Raw genomic sequence first — 17,803 nt, 5'->3', positions numbered from 1 at the left:
TCAAGACATTTGTAATGAATTATGACGACGGCGCGGAAATCTCAAATGATTGGGATTATGCGCTTGTTACTTGCGACCGTTTTACAAAGCACTGTAAGCGGATGGAGAATTCTATCGAGCACAGGTGGAGCAAGAAGTCGTGGGTCAGATATCCGATATTTCCACAGGGCTACTGATGAAACCCAGACATATTTGCTGTTGATCCTTGAGGCATAGTTGCAGGATTCATATCGACCAAGGGCTGGCCAATGTGTGAACACTTCTTGTTAAACCTTTAATGTTTTTAAGTTTTTGCAGTGGCTAGATATTGACAGTAAAGTCACACCTAAAGTAAGGAGGCTGAAGGGCAACTAAGGTCTCAAACTGGAATTGAAGAGGTGACATTTGTATTTGTATTTCCTTTGTACATTCCTGCTCGCTGTACTCTGTTGGGTCAGAGTACTGGTACCTAATCAGTACTCTCTGAATACATCTGTGTTCACGCTTTGTACGCCCGTACTGATGCCGTATATCAGGACCGGCTGTTATGAGCAGAAATGATATGTGACACGACTGGATAAAGGTAAAAGTCAAAAAGCTCACGCGCCATTTTAGATGGCCTTGCCTTCACTGTTTGGGCTCTGTAATGACACATCGCTACCCACACCCAATTAACTCTGACCTTTTCCTCTCTTTCAGAACTCAATGAATCTTCCTCCAGATAAGGCACGACTGTTGCGGCAGTACGACAACGAGAAGAAATGGGAACTAATCTGCGATCAGGTGGGCATCACTCATCTGCCGCTCATCGTTGCTGTTAGATAATTGGGGAAAATATTCAAATACTGTATTGACTGTCCTGACTGTTTACTCGATATCTAATTGTGGATAAGGTCCGTCCCACTGTGTGTTGTGACCACAGCGCCCACATTCCGTTGCCCTGCCTTTAAAGCTTTTCCCCGTCCGCACACGCCGCCCTGACTTTCTTCGTCAAGTGGGCTAAGTGGCACAGCAGGGAGTGCGCATCAGTTAGCCCGTTTAAAAAGGCTCAGCCTGTTATTGGCGTCAGCGCTGCGTGTAGGTAATAACAGAGGGTGCATGTTGTGCAGTGAGCTGTGGTCTGAGAGCTGCACTCTGCCTGCAACCTCTGTGCCAGAGTTTTTCTGCCTCCATGAGCAGTGTTGTAAAGCAGAAACTAGATCAAGACCACCACCCAGTCAAACTGTATTGATAGCTACTGACCCTGAAGGGAACTGTGCCAAAGAGAGCCCGTTGGGCTGCTGATCAGCAGTAAGAGATCCTCTTGGCGTGGATTCAAAGGTGTCAGACTGGAAGGGAAAAATAGTTGTTTTCTTTTCCAGTGTCTGTGAAGCAACTTCCAAATAATTGTCCAGTGATTTGCATCTTGACTTCTTAAAGGTCACCCACTTGAAAAGGGAGAAAGGGGGTCTTTCTCATCTTGTGCATCCTTTGTTGACGAGCCGATGTTCACAGTGTAGGTCAGCTCCAAAACTACTACTCCGAACTTAATTCCCCTGTAATTATGACGGTACAGGCAGCGCTAGAAGTAACACATTTTCTGTGTCATACTGACAGTAAATCTTTTAATGTAACCATGGAAACAGCGATGGACTGAGGCGGAGACGTAGAGATGACGGGTGCATCCCCTTTGAAAAGCAAATGCCACCTGAGGTTGAAATAATGGACAATATTTGCACATTTGTGAGAATTTCTGAAATATGGAGAGTGCGCCTGATGATAACACAAGGTTAAAATATCCTCCGTACACAGAAAGAGACTTCGTAGCCCCAAAATTTGAGACTATGGCCTCTTTCCTGCCAACAAACCATTTGCCACTTAAATGCAGTCATATTACGGACTAGAAGTCACCCATAACTTTTGTTACCTGCAATTTGCAAACAACTGTTCAGCCTCTTTCATTTGAGCAGATTCTCAGACGCAGTGTAGCTCAGCTTTCAGATGTAATTTACACCTGCTGTCCAGGCAAACTGCAACTGTCTTAGAGCTCGCTGGAGCCTATTTATACACGCTCCTCCAAGCCAGATGTGTAATATCTATAATGTAGTCTGTGTAACCGTGTACTTCCAGCCCATTTGCATTCCTCACATTTCTTTACACGCAACAGAAGATATACAGCAGCTGCCAACTTATTTATTATTTTTGCACACTCCCCTAAAGTTTTTAAGCATTGAGACGCTGAAACGGGGCTGAGCTGTCTTGCTGCTGTCGACTGAGAGTGACTCCCTTTCCTGACGCTGCTCTCGTCTTTCCTGTTTTTGTGAGATTTGTTAGATTTGTCCCTGGCAGTGACAAATGTGATGTTGCTGATCTCATCTCAGTATCTATGCACAGAGAGTGGAGAGTTTAAAGTATCTGATCCACTATGAAGGTACCTACAGGATGCAGATGATCGAATCTTTTAATCTGAGTTGTAACGCTCTCTGGGTACCCGCGAGTCCAGTTCTGTCGTGCCTTAAAATGTCAAGTGAAGCGAGCTTATGTTCTGTTGGGCTAAAATTGCCATCCATCTATGAGGAGATCAGTGGCTTAGTTGCTAGTTGTAGAACTTTTCCGACTGTTCATTGGTGGGAAGCCACTGGGGGATCAGGTCCCGCAAACTGCAGAGTTTGTACATGGGAAGGAGAGTCAACCTCATCCTGCTATCAAGTGAAGAAGTTGGGTAGACAAAATGTTCCACAGAGGTGTCTGAAGTGAACAAAGATGATGAGATACAGGCAACTGAGTCAGTCGAAGCTGTTTTTACTGAATTATCAGACTTTTCTGTCATTTCCAAGCTGTTCAATGGCATGTAAATGAGTTTATTTAAATGTTTGAGACGCTGGATTTGTGTAACAACCTTTTTTTTTTGTATACAGTTGTTAGAAATAAGCAGACTTTCTGAGAGTTCCCGTCCTCGTCGTCATGACATTTTTAACAGTCAATTGCTGAACAAATAATTGCTGACTAATGATTTGTTTTTATTCCTTAATTCTATGCACTTGTTAGTTTTAGTCTTAGATTAGTGATCTTTGAGCCTTTGAGGGACACCTTTTTGGCAAATCTGACTAATCGTTATTGGACTCCCCTTTTTCACTTGGCTTGTAATTAAACCGCAGTGATGTTGTGTTTGGCTTCACAGTGAAGTGTGCGACGTCATTTTAGAAATGACACTTGGTCACATATTAAAAGAAACATTCCGGTATGGATCACCATAATAAGTCATTTGAGTGGGGGACTGTATGAGCTATGTTACAAATTCTATGTAACGTTCCTATTTCAATGCACTTCTTGGTGTGTGGATGTACAGCGGTCCTTGAGCTGATTAGTCCAAGTTTGACTTACTGGTGTACTTACCGGCTTTAAGAAGGCATGTTTCAGATGAGGAACAAATCAAATAACCGATGTTGGGATCCTTTCGTAGTTTGATACGTATTTAATCAAAGCGGGAAGAAAAGCGAAAGATCTTGAATATGGACTTTTAGTTAAAGTCTGGTTAAGCAGTTGGTCTGGGTGGCTAATGGCTGACTTTTTATCTAAAAAAAAAAAATAAAATAATGTGGATGTGCAGGTTTGAGGAACAGCGCTGTTATCCCTCTTGGTTCCAGCTTGTACGTCACACTTCTTTACTAATAACCCTGAACTGACACTAAATGAAATCATTCTCACTGCTGTGCCATGCTGCTTAGCCCGATCTAAATACTGCTTCCCGCTCAACACACTGATCCAAATCCCGTGCTAATCTCTTGTATTTATATTTGGAGCAAAGTGGTGAGACGTTAAACCTGTTGCTCGTTGAATTTGGGACATGTACACGGACATCCACACAAAACTGGTCACCAACCCTGTTTTCGATGCTTTTGTACCACGTTTTGCACGCTACAAACTCCCCCTTCTGACAAATATATTAAGTAATTTTAATTCCACAAGGATATTTCCCCAAAAATCCTCATGATATAGATTATGATAGTGTCTGAGGTTTACTTTCACCTGAGATTAAAACAAATAAAGAAAAAAGTGACATCATCGTCACCCTCTTAAAAATAGTAGCCTACGTCATTTAATAAAAAAAAAAGTTTTTCAGAAAACACAAAAAAACTCAAACATTCCAAGTCACACTCTTGGCATAGACCATTCTACCATAAAGGTGGTAGAAACACATTATCTGTTCAACTGAGGATGTAGGCAATTTTACCAGAGGTGGCCAGCATCATGAGGAGATGATTTTGACCCAATTTTGGGCCATTATTTTAAGAGGGTGACGATGTGAAGGTTTGTCATGTCTAAAGAAAGTTATGAATGTGGGAATTATCGATAAAAGTGTAACATAATCTGAGGTTTCCATCAAATGAAGGGTTGTTTACAAATGATTTAACTTTCTCCCAGAATGTTATGTGTGGTCATCTGAGTCAACAAACTGACGAGAAGTGTTTGGATCTGCCAGGAATTGATGTTAAATTACAACTTTAGTAACAGCAACTGAAGCTGCTGTTTTTGATACCACAAACGTTTCTGTATATTTCATAATCCCCTGTCCTTCATCTCATTTCCTTGCTTCCTGCTCATCTCGCAGTTTTTTTTTTTTGTGTTTTTTGACAGGAGCGATTCCAAGTGAAAAACCCGCCTCACACGTACCTCCAAAAGCTGAGGAGTTATCTGGACCCTGCAGTCACAAGAAAGGTGAGCGACCTGTCTCGCAGGCTATCCTGTTCCAGTGACCTGGCTGTTTCTAGAGTGGCAGCGTTTCCTTCCTCTCTGACCTACTATCTCTTGTCCAGGATATTTCCATAGCTGAGATTGCATGCAGGGGTTCTGGAGGAGACAGCTTGGGAACTTGAGTTACAAAACAGTTAAGCTGAGCTACAGATATAGCTCACTTAAACCTTTTAATTGGACTACTGTCAATTGTACAAGTGCTGGTGTGGAACCTATTTTTGACCAAAGTTTGCCTGTCTTTGCTATGATATGTAGCAATATGCACCGTTTCAGCTTGTTAGTGTTGGGCAGCTCACCGCTTAAGTCATGGAGGTATCCACCTGCGTCACTCTCGGCCCCTGCAGATGGACATTTCTTTTAATGCAGACGGACAGACATGCAGTCCTTTAAAGAGCTAACAACGCACAGGCTCTTAAGATGATGTTACGTGTTGATCGAATCTTAATTGGTTGAAAGTTGGCTCAAGCCGGGAGGGGTCAGGGTCATCTGATTTCACAACAAAAACCACGAGAAGCAAAGAAGCACAGGTGAAGAGCACAGACAAGAGCTGCACCCACCGGTCTTGGCACTTATTTTCACTCCATCACAAAGCATCATTGTCCTCTTTGACTTCTGTCCTTTCCATACCGGAACAAAGATAAAGGACCAACAAAAAGTACCACCTCCACCAATCGCAGTCCTCAGATTGTTCTAGGCACTTCTCGTGCTGCCCCTAAGTAGCAGCAAAATGTCATGACAGCAGCATACAGAGAACTGTGTTCAGCCTTTAAATGAGAAAGGAGACAGTTGTTTGACTAGATTACCCAGGCTGGAGAAGTGCAGGTCTATGGCAGAGAAGGAACGATGGAAAGAAATGTACTAAAAGGGGGACTTGAAAGGCAAAATCGGGCAGACTGTAAGACTTATTGCTGCACTGACATTTCCTTGTAAGATTGCAGGAGCTAACAGGAAAATATCAGGAGTGTCTTTTCTATATGATAAAAAATGGCCTCATGTCATCTTAGCGGCCAGTCCCGGCTGTTTTTCTTGGCCTCCTGGAAAGGAGCAGAATAGAGTAGGAGGAGAGGCTCCATAAGAAACAAGTATCAGCCAGCACTCAGACTTTGCCAAAATGAAGTCTTTTTGGCCACGATGTGTGAGGGGTGGGGGGAATACTGGGAGACCGGCCTCTGTGATAAACAAATTAACCAACAGACTCTGCCAGAATTACAACAAATCGCTGAATAATTCAATTTGTACTGACTGGGCTTAAAACTTTCAGCTGCAATGAGCCAGCCAGGGCTGCATGAACAAACTTAAAGCTCTGGTGAGCGTAGTAAGAAGGAGGACAGCAATGTTTTTATGATACACAAACCGTGTCACGTAGTATTATCATGTTGTGACATGAGTTACTGAGGTCTAGGTATCTACAAGGTCGTGCTCCACAAAACACCTGCACACGGCTTGTTGCAATATAAACTGTGTCCACGAGCAGAGAAGTTGAATCACTTGTTTCTGAGTCAACTATACTCATGCTTGGGAGATTACACGTTTGGGAGATCTGATAAGGTTGAGAAGAAAGAGGAGATTGATCCAGGTCGAAGCCGATGCAGCAGACATAACATTGTACAGTACTGGTTGTTTGTTTAATGAGCAGACTTGGTGTTAGAAATGCAGGCCTGTTGACAGCCAGTATTGATCTGACTGTCGGTACCAATCCAGAAGTAGTCCTCCTCCTTCCTTCACATCTGCTGTTGAAGTACATCTGAGTACAGACACGACAGCTTATGGGAGCTACGTAGTTGTGGCCTATTATGTTTCTTTTGCAAACTTTGAATCTCAGAAAGAGAATCGAGACATATGTCCTGGATAGATGGTGCTAATCAGTTTTTCTGTGGCTGCTTCGCTTGGATTTGGATTGAAATAGTTATACCACCCTTATATCTATCCATTAGATATCAATCTTTTGTGAAGGAGACAGTTGATTGTGTTAAAGGCTTGTTTGGTGTAAAAAAAAAAAAAAAAAATATTCAACATGGCTGCTTGAGCTCATTCAGTTTAACTCAGTTATGTGTGCCCAGCAGAGCTGATCCTCCCTTTTCTCCCTCTTTTCTTTTGTTCAAGTTTGTCATGTTTGATAAAAACATGTTGTTTGTTGTATATTAAACTGCTCTATAAGTGACACCCCTTCATTTCTTCCCCATTTTTATTTGCCACATGTTTTTTTTTATCTAAAAGAAAGATCAGCCTGATGTGAATCCTGTGCCTTCTCTTGGCCTTGAATGAAAACTTGAAGGCACGCAGGGATTGAATGAAAGAGTAAAGTGAGGAGAGCAATGGAGAGGGAGGGAAGGAGAGATACAGAATAATAAAGAGTGGGTAGAGAGGAGGGGGGGGGGGGTGGTAAGAGATGGACAGAGAGACAAAAAAGAAGCACAAGAGAGCACGGAGGAAAAGAAAGAGTTATGGGCTTCTTTCTACATTCCTGCTCCATCCCCCTTTTCTTCAGACTCAAACAATTGCCACTTTGTGCCACTGTGAGAGAGCTGGAGGTCATTGCCTCTGCTTTCCATAGGCAGGCTCCGGTGCATTCCTCTGAGCAGCTCCCAGCCAATAGCCAGCCAAGGAGGAAGAGCTCCAGTCCAACTAGTCCCCAAGAATGTATCAGCCGTTGATTTGTTTCCAGGATGACCCCTTCCTGAGCTCGCACTTCCCCAAACCTCACTTTTTTTCCCCCTCCTCCATATTCTCAGTGTAGTCTCCTCTCTTTTGCTTTCCTCTTTCACTGCTCCCCTCCTCGTCTCCTCCTCTTTTTCTTTTTTTTCTTCTCTTCACCCTCTCTCCCCACTGTCGACTCCTCTCTCTTCCTGCTCTCTCTGTGTGATGCAGCTGGTAGCACTTAAAGTGTGGAGTGTGGGGCGTTTTTTTTTTTTGGTGGGGGCTCTGGGAGCCTGCGCAGTACCCCAAAATATGCTCTGCTTTCCACACATGCACACAAATGACTCCTCCCTAATAAAAACACTCTGTTTCTCATCTCCTCGTGTTCCAAACACACACCGCCCAAGCCCAAAGACATACACTCGAGAGAACAAGCTATGGGAACGTTCCTCTTCTCTGTGGATGTTAATAATAGGTTGAGCTCTGTTTCCTCCCCGATTCAAACGCATCATGGAAACCTCTTCTCTTCTCCTCAAATGAATAGAATCACATTAAACATTTCATAATACAAAACATTTTCAAATGATATGGTTAATATGGTCCAAAACAAATTGAGTTTATAATGATACAAAATAAGAAAATACTTAAATCTTGTTTAAAAAGTTGAAACAGGATTATTGTTGTTGTAAAGTTAAAAAAAAAAAAAAAAAAAAAAAAAAAACCTGTTAATTACTGTCATCAGATTGGCTTTGATGTCTGTGATATTGTTGAGTAAACGTGCACATATACATAAGCCTAAAGGGAAGTAGCAGGCATATTATGCAAAACGTTGATGACGCCATAGGAAATGTGTTTTCAGACTCTGCGGTGGTTTTGTTTTAAAAGACCGCGACACTTTTGTGCATTGATCATAATGCTGATTTTTATTATGTTTGAGATCGGCGTGTTCAGCTTTTTGTTTTTCATTAAGTTTTGTTCTAAGGATGCATCTATCAAGAGCTACTGTAGCTCCCAAATCCACAACATGTCAAACAACACTGACGGGGATGTTTTGCTCGTTAGTGATGTTCTTGTTCTCTTTTCTTCTTTCTTTCTTTCTTTCTTTCTTCGCCTCTCCTCTGATGTAACACTTTCCCTCCCTCTCATCAGGGATTCCCCCATTCTTCACGCTGTGAGTCTGTTTGATCACCACTGGTCACTCACGTGACTTGTTTTGTTCTTGGAGTTGGATAACAGTGTGGAGGGCCTTTCTGTTCCAGAACCCGCTCGCTCTCTCTGTTCTGTTACTCTCTGTCCCATTCAATAGTTGGTTCGCACCTTCATACGTGCCACTCTGCAGTTCTTTATTTGTAGCTCTGGCCGCAGTGACAAGGCTGAGAATTTATGTGTGTGTTTACGTAGCTGCTGGGTGTCCTGATTTTTATCATACTGCTTCCAGGAGGAATTACGGCAATTTAAAGAATAAACTCACAAGGTGTGGCCATCAAATAACCAGAGTCAGCCTCTTTATTTGATGGCCACAGCAGTCGAAACAGGCTGTTAAAAACCTATTTTCACAGCTGGTGTTCTGTTTTAGCCTAGTTAATGGTTACTCTTCTGTAAAAGGCCCATCTAAAAGTCTGGAGAACCGCTCAGTCCCATCTTTTATCCTTTTATTTTTCTAATCTCTTTTATTTTTTTCTAATCAGCCTGCTCGCTTCCACATCTAAATGCCACTGTGGCTGCCTCTTCCTATTTGTCTTGTTCGTCTGACATCTCTGTCCTGAAGAGTTTTCTCTAGCCAAAACATCTCTCAACTCTGTGCCTTTTTGCATGTAGATGTACAGTGGTATGCTGAAACTGAACTCTTTGTTTTTTGTCTTTCCTCAGAAATTCCGACGAAGGGTACAGGAGTCCACCCAAGTCTTAAGAGAACTGGAAATTTCGTTACGGACCAATCATATAGGGTGAGTGACTACTGGACTGTTGCATTTTCTGGAGCTGATGTTATTAGATTTAAGGAGAAAAGTCTGGCATTCCAGACACCCGGAGATGTAGACGTTGACACTAAACACCCCCCCCCCCCCAATCCCAATGTGTGCTCTGACCTAATATTACACCAAAAGCCATGTGGAGATGAAAAAAGATGAATCAGTGGATTGTTTAAAGCAGCTGACACATGAACAGCCTTTGGAAGGAAAACAGATTCTCTTTTTTTTCTTTTTTGCGGTCGTTTGGCTGCACAACTCCAGTGTTTAGATCTGCCATCCTCAGGAGATATTAATAAGGGTGATGCTAAAGAGCACGATTTCACAACAGATGAAACGCTGATGTATTCATGTGCAATGTCAGGTATTCCAAGATAACAAGCCTAAACCTGTGGCAGCTGATTCTGAGCCAGTGCCGTACAGTCAGCCTTGAGAACAGATCAATATCTCACTGAGAGTCGCACAAAATGTGCGTGTGTGTGTGTGTCACAATGTGGAGGCTCGTAACTCACTCTGATTAACAGAGGTGTTGGACATTACTGTGTGCCGGTGTGTAGTAGTTCAGAGCTGCGTTTTTTTTTGTTTTTTTTTTAAATCTGAATTTTGAGGTCGAACTCCAATAATGTTACCCATCAAAGAGCGTCTTTGGGAGTAATTCAGAAGTATGTTAAAACCTACTATGCCCTCGGTAGCAGAAAATGGAGGCTGCTAAAATGCCTTACACTGGTTGGGGGGAGGACAAATGTGTTGAGGGGGAAAAGAGAGTCCTCTCCTCAACCCTTGTTGAGGCCTGCTGCTTCAGGGCATGTTTGCTGATTTTTGACTTTCCACATCTGGGCCATATTGATCCTTGACAAAAGGCAGCAAAGCGATTGTTTAACAGTAAACGGGCGTCGAAACACCCAGTCATTCGCTTACACCTCTGACACCAAATAATGGAAAACGTACCTCAAAACCCATTACACACGTTTAGTACAGTTTTGCGGAAACATAGCTCAATTTGAAAAGTGTCAGAAGAAGAATGGGATTAAGATGATGGCTCTTGTGGCATTCGGTTTATATATTTGTTTCTAAAGCTGCTCATTGTATATCCAGAAAAGTTGTTGAAAGTACGGTTCTGAGATGGAGGAGTTTACTTTGAGTGGCCAAACCTCGCCGTAACTATACCTTGAAAATTAAAATGGATTCGTAAACTTTCAGGAGCAATACTTGGTTAATATGGCTGACTGTTGGATTAGTTTGCCTCTCTGATCTGCATATATCAGGGAATGATCACATTTGCATATGTGCAAATGGGATTCTTTGTCGAAATGAAAAAGTATGTTTGCAGTGTCGCAGGTGAGTGGCCACAGGAGATGTGGAGATCCTGGATGGGATAGGAGGAGGCAGCCATGAGAGCATCTGCTGACCGGAGACGCAGCAGAGAAAATACTCACAATCTCAGCCGTGTCTCCTTATCCCTCTGTTTTTCTCTTTTCCTCCCACACACACACACATTACTTTCCCTGGATCTGTCCATTTCACCGACACTCCCACAAATTTCCTCATGCGTCTGACAACGCCGTCTCTCACACTCCCACACACTGTTTACACGCTGATCAGATTCGGCGCTTTAAACCAAAACACACTGGATGCCAGGGACGATGTCAGCCCGGCTGAGCAGTTAAATAATTGTTTACAAGGATTAACTCTTTACCTCATGTTGGTAAACTAGATTACATGAAAAATCTAGCTTATCCAGAGTAAGACAATGAGGCATTAGCGTAAAGCCGGAGGGAGGTCGAGAGGGGTGCGGCCTGCTGATGGCAAGGAGCACAAAGTCGCCCACTCAGGCAGTGAATAATTACTGCTTCTTTTCAGAGGTGAAGCACATCATTTTATCAATCGCGTAGGCTGCGTATAATAAGCAGATTGTCCCTGTGAGGACACTGCAGATACTTACCCCGGCACCTCGCAGGCCTGCCTGCGTCTGACATGTTGCACCGCGGTCACCAGCATGTGGTGAATGGCTGGATTGTCAATTGGGCCAATGAAGTCACACCTCTGATCCCTTGTAAAACACAAGCAACCCTGCCAGGCACCGCGTTACTGGACACTCCTGTGATTCTGATTCGGTCCCAAGCAGCTGCACCTCAGGGGAGCCAGTGGAGAAGCAGCCGTTAAGTCCTACATCTTCATCAAAAGCCTGCCTGTCATTATCTTCATGTCTTGCAAATTTTTCTTCAATCGCTGAGCAATCAGGCCTGTCAAAGTGTCCGTGGCTACAATGAAAAACAAATGGTGCCTTCATACAAAAGGGCACGTTGAAATATGTGGGTTTTTGTCCTTGCCAGAGTTGGGAATTATTTGTGTGTGTGGTAGAGAAACATAAAAAGAGGAAGACATAATAATGAGATGCCGCTTAAGCTGATATGGATGCGTCTGCTTCTGCGAACACGTGCGTGCGTGATGTGTTCGCTGCTCTGAGCCAAGAATCTTTGAAGTGTTTCAACCAGATGGTTACATTTTTGGCTGTGTAAGTCCTCAGCAGATACATTTGAAAGTGTTCCTGGTGTTCGTCTGCTAGTAACTTTTGTGGCGCTAACTTTTTTTTTTCTTCCTTTCTTTTCTCCTCAGCTGGGTGAGGGAGTTCTTAAATGAAGAGAACAAAGGCCTGGATGTGCTGGTGGAGTATCTCTCTTTTGCACAGTATGCCGTCACGTAAGTCGCTACACGCTTCTTTCTGTTGCCACTTTGCCATGTACGCAGAGCCGATAACCAACACAACGACGCTATTCTGTATAGCCGCTGGTGCATCTCCACACAGCGCTAGCACCACCATCACTGCTGACTGGCTGTCAGAAACACTGAGTCACTCAGAGCCCAGTGCTGACACACTGGCACCATGTATTATACCACTCATATGCTTCTATTCATGAACTGACTGGGTGATTATTAGTCACTCACGAGGTCCCTGTTCAGGGCCAAAGAGCCTCATGGTTACGTTTTAATTCACCCCTCCACTTCACCATATGTTATTATCGTCTGTCCACATTATGAATGGTTCGCAGTAAAATCGTGTTTACCCAGTACTGCAGGAGCACATAAAAGTTGTGGAAAAGGCTTGTCCTAAAGCTGCAAGGGATCATAACACGTGTGCCTGAGCAGCTGCCAACTACAACAAAACATGGGTTCTGTTTCACGCTCTTCATGTCTAAATTACGAAAAAAAACAAAAAAAAACTGGACGTAGCCATCGTGGCGTCCGTTTTTAGGTGGTAGAATAACGTTCATAAGCCCAGAGTTTGGCTTTCGGCTGTCTCTATCGTGGCTTTTTTGAAACCGGAATCCCGTTTTGGTCTGTGTAGACCGCTCTTGGGTTGTTATCTTTATGCTTGAACCCTGGCTTTTTGAAGAATTAGCCTTAAAAATCCTATATCAGTCGATTTGTATACTTAATAACCAAGTGCTGAAGCCTTGGTTTCTTTCAAAAAAGAAATGAAAAAAAAAAAAAAAAGAGTAAAAGCATTTTTGTCAAAATGTTCTAGATTATATAAGATATTTATGATTGATATTAGTGATGCATGAACCCACCTGCATGTGACTAAATAAAGTGAACGCACTGTTGGGTGTAAATGGAATTATTAGAATTGGAAAGCGGTCAGATTTTGCAAGGCAGCAGATTTTGGCACATTACTGACTTGTCGATCTTGCACCCGGCAACATGAGTCCACTTCTCATGTAAAGGTCCATTTTCTTTCTCCCTTCCCCTTCTCGTCTCCACCGATTTTGAACATTTGTAGCCAAACCAAAAAACTAAACTTAATGTGAGAGCGTCTCTCAGAAGCCAGCTCAACTCCAGGCCCAGCATGAAACACGGCTTTACGTACTTTTACAGTCTTTACAGCTTGCTTATCAGAAGGATTGAATTTTTGACTTTGGTATTTTGTGAGAACAGCACATGATGACACAGTAGATGACATGTATTTGTATGTACAGGTGCACTGTGTGGACATGCTATAACAGAAGTCTTCTTTTATTGTTGTCATATTATTATTTCAATTCTCAGACGTTTTTCTTTTGAACTCATATACTCTTTTTTTTTTTTTTTTTTTTTTTTTTTTTTTTTTGTGCTTTGCATCCATACTTTTGTTAATCAAATTTTCGCCATGATTGCTTATTAAAGGATTTTTTTTTATGACAAAGTATTATACTTAAAATGAGGTCCACAGTGTACTGTGAGATTTTGATGAGCCAAAAACAAGCTGAATTTGAATAAATGTTGATGTGTGTTATGATGGTGACTTATTTTACGCCGTGTTTTTGTGGTGCCACAGTTACGATGGCGAGTGTGTGGACAGCAACACGGAGGCTGCGATGGATAAGTCTAAGCCATGGAGCCGCTCTATAGAAGACCTGCACAGAGGAAGCACCCTGCCGTCTCCCGTCACTGGGAATGGCATCACCCGGGTTGGGCGACATTCCATGTTACGGTACAATGAACACACGCGCATACGACTCGCTCACTGACTGGTAAAACACAGCAGAACTGTTAACCATGCTTATTTGTCTAAATTACAACTCTTTCCAGTCAACTTTCACCATTCGTTTCTTGCAAAGTGCTTGACTGAAGCAGTGTGATTTATTTTAAGAAGTCACACGTTTCATACGATGCCTCAGCTGCCCCCTTTGTGGAGTCATGAGGTCTGTAAGACTTTAAATGGCTTAAGACACATACGGGGGATGTGTGTGTGTGTGTGTGTGTGTGTGTGTGTGTGTGTGTGTGTGTGTGTGTGTGTGTCATAAACTCAAGATTATGACACACAACTGACAACTTTTCATGTGACAAACGAATGCGCTTTTTCATATTTTGGGACGATTTCCTTTTACTCAATGTTTCTAAACATCAAAATAACCCTTGTAACTCATAAGAAGACGCTAATATCTGCTCCAGAGCACCAATCCCATTCAGTTGTGCATTATTTCTCTTATCCTCCCTGTCACTACACTGTTGTCCTGGTGTAGCACTTCTGCTGCCTCTAGTTTAACCTGAACACATTGTACACAAAGAACATTAGTCATTGGAGCACATGTCATCTTAACATGAGACCTTTGCATGACGAGCCAGTTGGTCATTTCTAGTCAAACATTTTTTTGTTGTTGTTGTTGCTTGTACTTGAAACATGAGCACATTTTCCAGCTAAATCTGTAAGATACTATGCAGCATAGAAGAAAAATGCATGTTTTTTGTACTTTAACACACTTTTAAAACAGGAATTTCGATGCTAATCCAAGATTACCAGTCATGGATGAGAACATCCTGGATTTTTTTTTTCCATGAAATTCCTGGAATTCTCTAATGTAGCTTCCAGCACTTACCAGGCATATGCCTGTGGGCTTTATTTCTGGAGACTTACACCTGTCAAATGTGGAATAATGATGTTACTCTTGTGTCATTGCTGTCAACCATGTCCAGCATGTGTAAATGGTCCGAGTCTCTACAGCATGGTTGACTGTCTTTTCTGTTTTGTCCCGGTCTTCATCCGTAGTCATCTGCTCTTTTGTGTGCCACTCTTCGACAGCAGGCAGGTCTCAGCTACGCCCTGCTGGCTCACAGTCGGCTTTCTGCCTCCCTCTTCCCTCTTAAGGCACAGACATACACATAATGCCACGGGCAGGCACTCACGCATGCATTCCCATACACTGTTCCCCCCCCCCCCTTGCCTCATTGTACTTCATACCTCCCTGCTAGAGCTGCCCAGTTTATTTGTACGTCTGTCTGTGTCAGGGATGTGAATTATTTGTACTGCCAGCCCGTCTCACCCCCTCCTGCGCTTGTGACTGAGTTCTCCTTTCCTTGGAGCAAATGGGTTTTTCTGCACTCATTGTTCCTTCCTCTGTGTCTGTGTGCACCTTGTGTGGCTCCCTAAATGCCATTCTGTGCAAAAACTAGCCTAGTTTCTCCAGCAGCATTGCAAGAGTTTAACATTAGGTAACAACCAGTACAGTCAGAATAGGTAGCTCCTAAGAATTTTCTGTATTTTGGATGCATTTTCTCCTTCCCTGGCAAGTAAACAATTACTCCAGGTTTTGTAACTCTTGACATCCATTATACAGAATCTATTTCCCTTTTTATGCTCTTTAGGTAGGCTTTGAGCTAATGAAAACCCAGTAACCGCTAACTCTTTGATGCCAAAGTCTTACGTATGTATTTTCTTCTAACTGCCACCTTGAAGGACACCGAGCACAATCAACTGTCCAAAGTGTTCTCAAACAAGACGGTACGTCTGAGGAGTTGGGAGTCAACTAGTAACGTGTGGACGTGTAGTTAATAGCATGTAGCTGTAGCGTTGCTTTGTGGTGTAATCATTTTACCTTTTGTCTATTCCAGTCTCAGTTTTAGAAAATGGACAAACAGATAGTGATGCCATGTCATTTACAGTTTGACAAAGTCAATCTTTTAGTTCTCGTCTTTTATATAAAGAATAAATCCTCGACTTCGTATCTGATCACATCTCTCTCTGAAGCTGTGACCTTATATCTCTGCCTTGGTCAGCACCTTTCTCTCGACTTCAATGCGTGTGTGCGATTCACATTAGGGGGAATCTTTTGAGTTGGGTTTTCCTTGAGTTGCGTTCAGTTTCTTGAAGATTTTTGCGGCAGTTTTCTCGGTTATTTCTTTTTTTTTTCTCTCCTCTGTGTTCTTAAGATACATATTGAATCCACAATGTTGTGTTTACCGAGTCACATAAAGTTCAGTTAAAACATTTCGGATGTATCAAAGAAGGCCAAGGCCTTACATTTAGCTTGTGTTATGTAATCGCTTGTTTCCTTGGTTTCAGATTAAGAAACATTGTTTACTGATTTCCTCTAAATTCAGCTGTCCCCTCAGTATGGTTGTTCATTCATTTGGAGAGGAAAGCTCTTTGATACGAGTCCTTTAAGACTGTTTTTACTGCTCTGTGAAGCAGGCACTCCAGTTCTGTCAGAAGGAGTCCCATGAATTGTTGGGAATCTGTTTTACTCCCAGCTGATACGTTTTTTCTGTGTCACATGTACACTTGCGTGATCATTAACACAACATGCTAAGCAGAGTAAACTTAAAGATGAGTTCTTCTCCATTTTCGTCCTGTAAACTACAGCCTGTTTCTTGAAGACAACCCTACGCTTATACTCCCAAACTTTGTTGTGAGTCACAGAGGAGTCACGCCTACAGGCATGGGAGCTGACAGCGTGTCTAACAGTAGCCCGAAGACACGTTTCCCCCCACCCAGAACTCTGGTTCGTAATTGAACCTTGTGACGACAGTGTGAACATAAAATGTTTTGCTCTGGCTGCCTTCCATAACCTTTAGTACTTTTGCTGCTCCAGCAAAAGAAGAAGAGGACTTGTTGTTGGGTTTTTTTGGGCCACATAAAGCTGCAAAATGACCGCGTTGCATGCAAATCACTGGTTGCTATTGTGTGATTTCTTTGTGACGGACGTTAAATTAAAACAATTGCAAGAAACCATCCCGTGGCCCCGTGTGTGGCTGTAGAATATATAGCCTTTGTGCATGTTAAGTGGCATGGCAGTTTAACAGCCTCCCTATGTGAAAGAGATATGGTGTTACCAAGGCTCATTTACAAATAGCATCTGTTCTCTTTTTACACCAGTCCTTTTGTTACTCTAGTGTTCAGACACGTATAGACTTGACATTTCATTTGGCAGAAACGGAACATTTTTTTCCCCTTTTCAAATACTTTTTTTCTTGTCTTTGTTATCACTGTTTTTAGCAGCAACACACTGCCAATCCGGAGAACGCTGAAAAACTCCAGACTGGTCTGCAAGAAAGACGATGTCCACGTCTGCATCATGTGCCTACGTGCCATCATGAACTACCAGGTCAGCCTTTTTGCGATCTACGGGGGGCTTCCAGACTGTCTGCAAGTCCTCCTGGGCTAAAACATAATCGTCTAACTGAAGCCAAATTCAATTTATTCCACTCCTGGCTCTCCATCTTTAATTTATTATGTAGAGGAATGCCCTCTTGCTTATTCAGTGGCTCCTCTTCTCTATTAACTAGCCTATTTGTCTCTGTCCCTGTCCCTGTCCCTCTCATTTATCTCTCCTCAACCAGTATGGCTTCAACATGGTCATGTCACACCCACATGCTGTGAATGAAATTGCACTAAGTCTCAACAATAAAAACCCAAGGTAAGTTCAAACCAGAAGTTAAAAGTATCTAAAGATACAGTATGTGATCAAGATGTATATTAATCCAGATATAACTTAGATCCACATCCACAAGCGAACAATATTAGTCTCCGTGTACCAGCAGTTTGATCCAGAGCAAGTGTTTTTGTCGCTCAGACCTTTTCATCCCGAAAGACGGGTCAAGGTACCACTGGCACATCTCACAAGTCTGGCATCTGCTTACTGAGACAGCGACCAGACGGACTCGTGTGTGTGTGTCTGTGTGTTTGCTTGTGCTTTCACTTCACGCCCAAGGGTTAAAGGATGCCCTCT

General features: G+C 42.7%; 1 protein-coding gene across 13 annotated transcripts in view; it reads left to right on the top strand.

The window, feature by feature from the left end:
• The window catches only part of fmnl2a (formin-like 2a), a 44,487-nt gene that overhangs the window by 12,917 nt on the left and 13,767 nt on the right, over positions 1 to 17,803 (top strand). For 7 of the 13 annotated variants that reach the window (XM_075479767.1, XM_075479764.1, XM_075479763.1 and 4 more), the window contains exons 2-9: positions 679 to 762; positions 4,597 to 4,677; positions 9,220 to 9,296; positions 11,934 to 12,017; positions 13,633 to 13,788; positions 15,532 to 15,576; positions 17,071 to 17,179; positions 17,415 to 17,491. In XM_075479767.1, the coding sequence (XP_075335882.1) occupies positions 679 to 762; positions 4,597 to 4,677; positions 9,220 to 9,296; positions 11,934 to 12,017; positions 13,633 to 13,788; positions 15,532 to 15,576; positions 17,071 to 17,179; positions 17,415 to 17,491 (713 nt within the window). The remainder of the gene's footprint in view (positions 1 to 678; positions 763 to 4,596; positions 4,678 to 9,219; positions 9,297 to 11,933; positions 12,018 to 13,632; positions 13,789 to 15,531; positions 15,577 to 17,070; positions 17,180 to 17,414; positions 17,492 to 17,803) is intronic. The other 6 variants (XM_075479775.1, XM_075479774.1, XM_075479768.1 and 3 more) reach the window with 2 other exon arrangements.

Source organism: Odontesthes bonariensis, chromosome 12, assembly GCF_027942865.1.
Source record: "Odontesthes bonariensis isolate fOdoBon6 chromosome 12, fOdoBon6.hap1, whole genome shotgun sequence".
Lineage (NCBI taxonomy): Eukaryota > Metazoa > Chordata > Actinopteri > Atheriniformes > Atherinopsidae > Odontesthes > Odontesthes bonariensis.
This window is presented reverse-complemented; position numbering and strand designations above follow the sequence as displayed.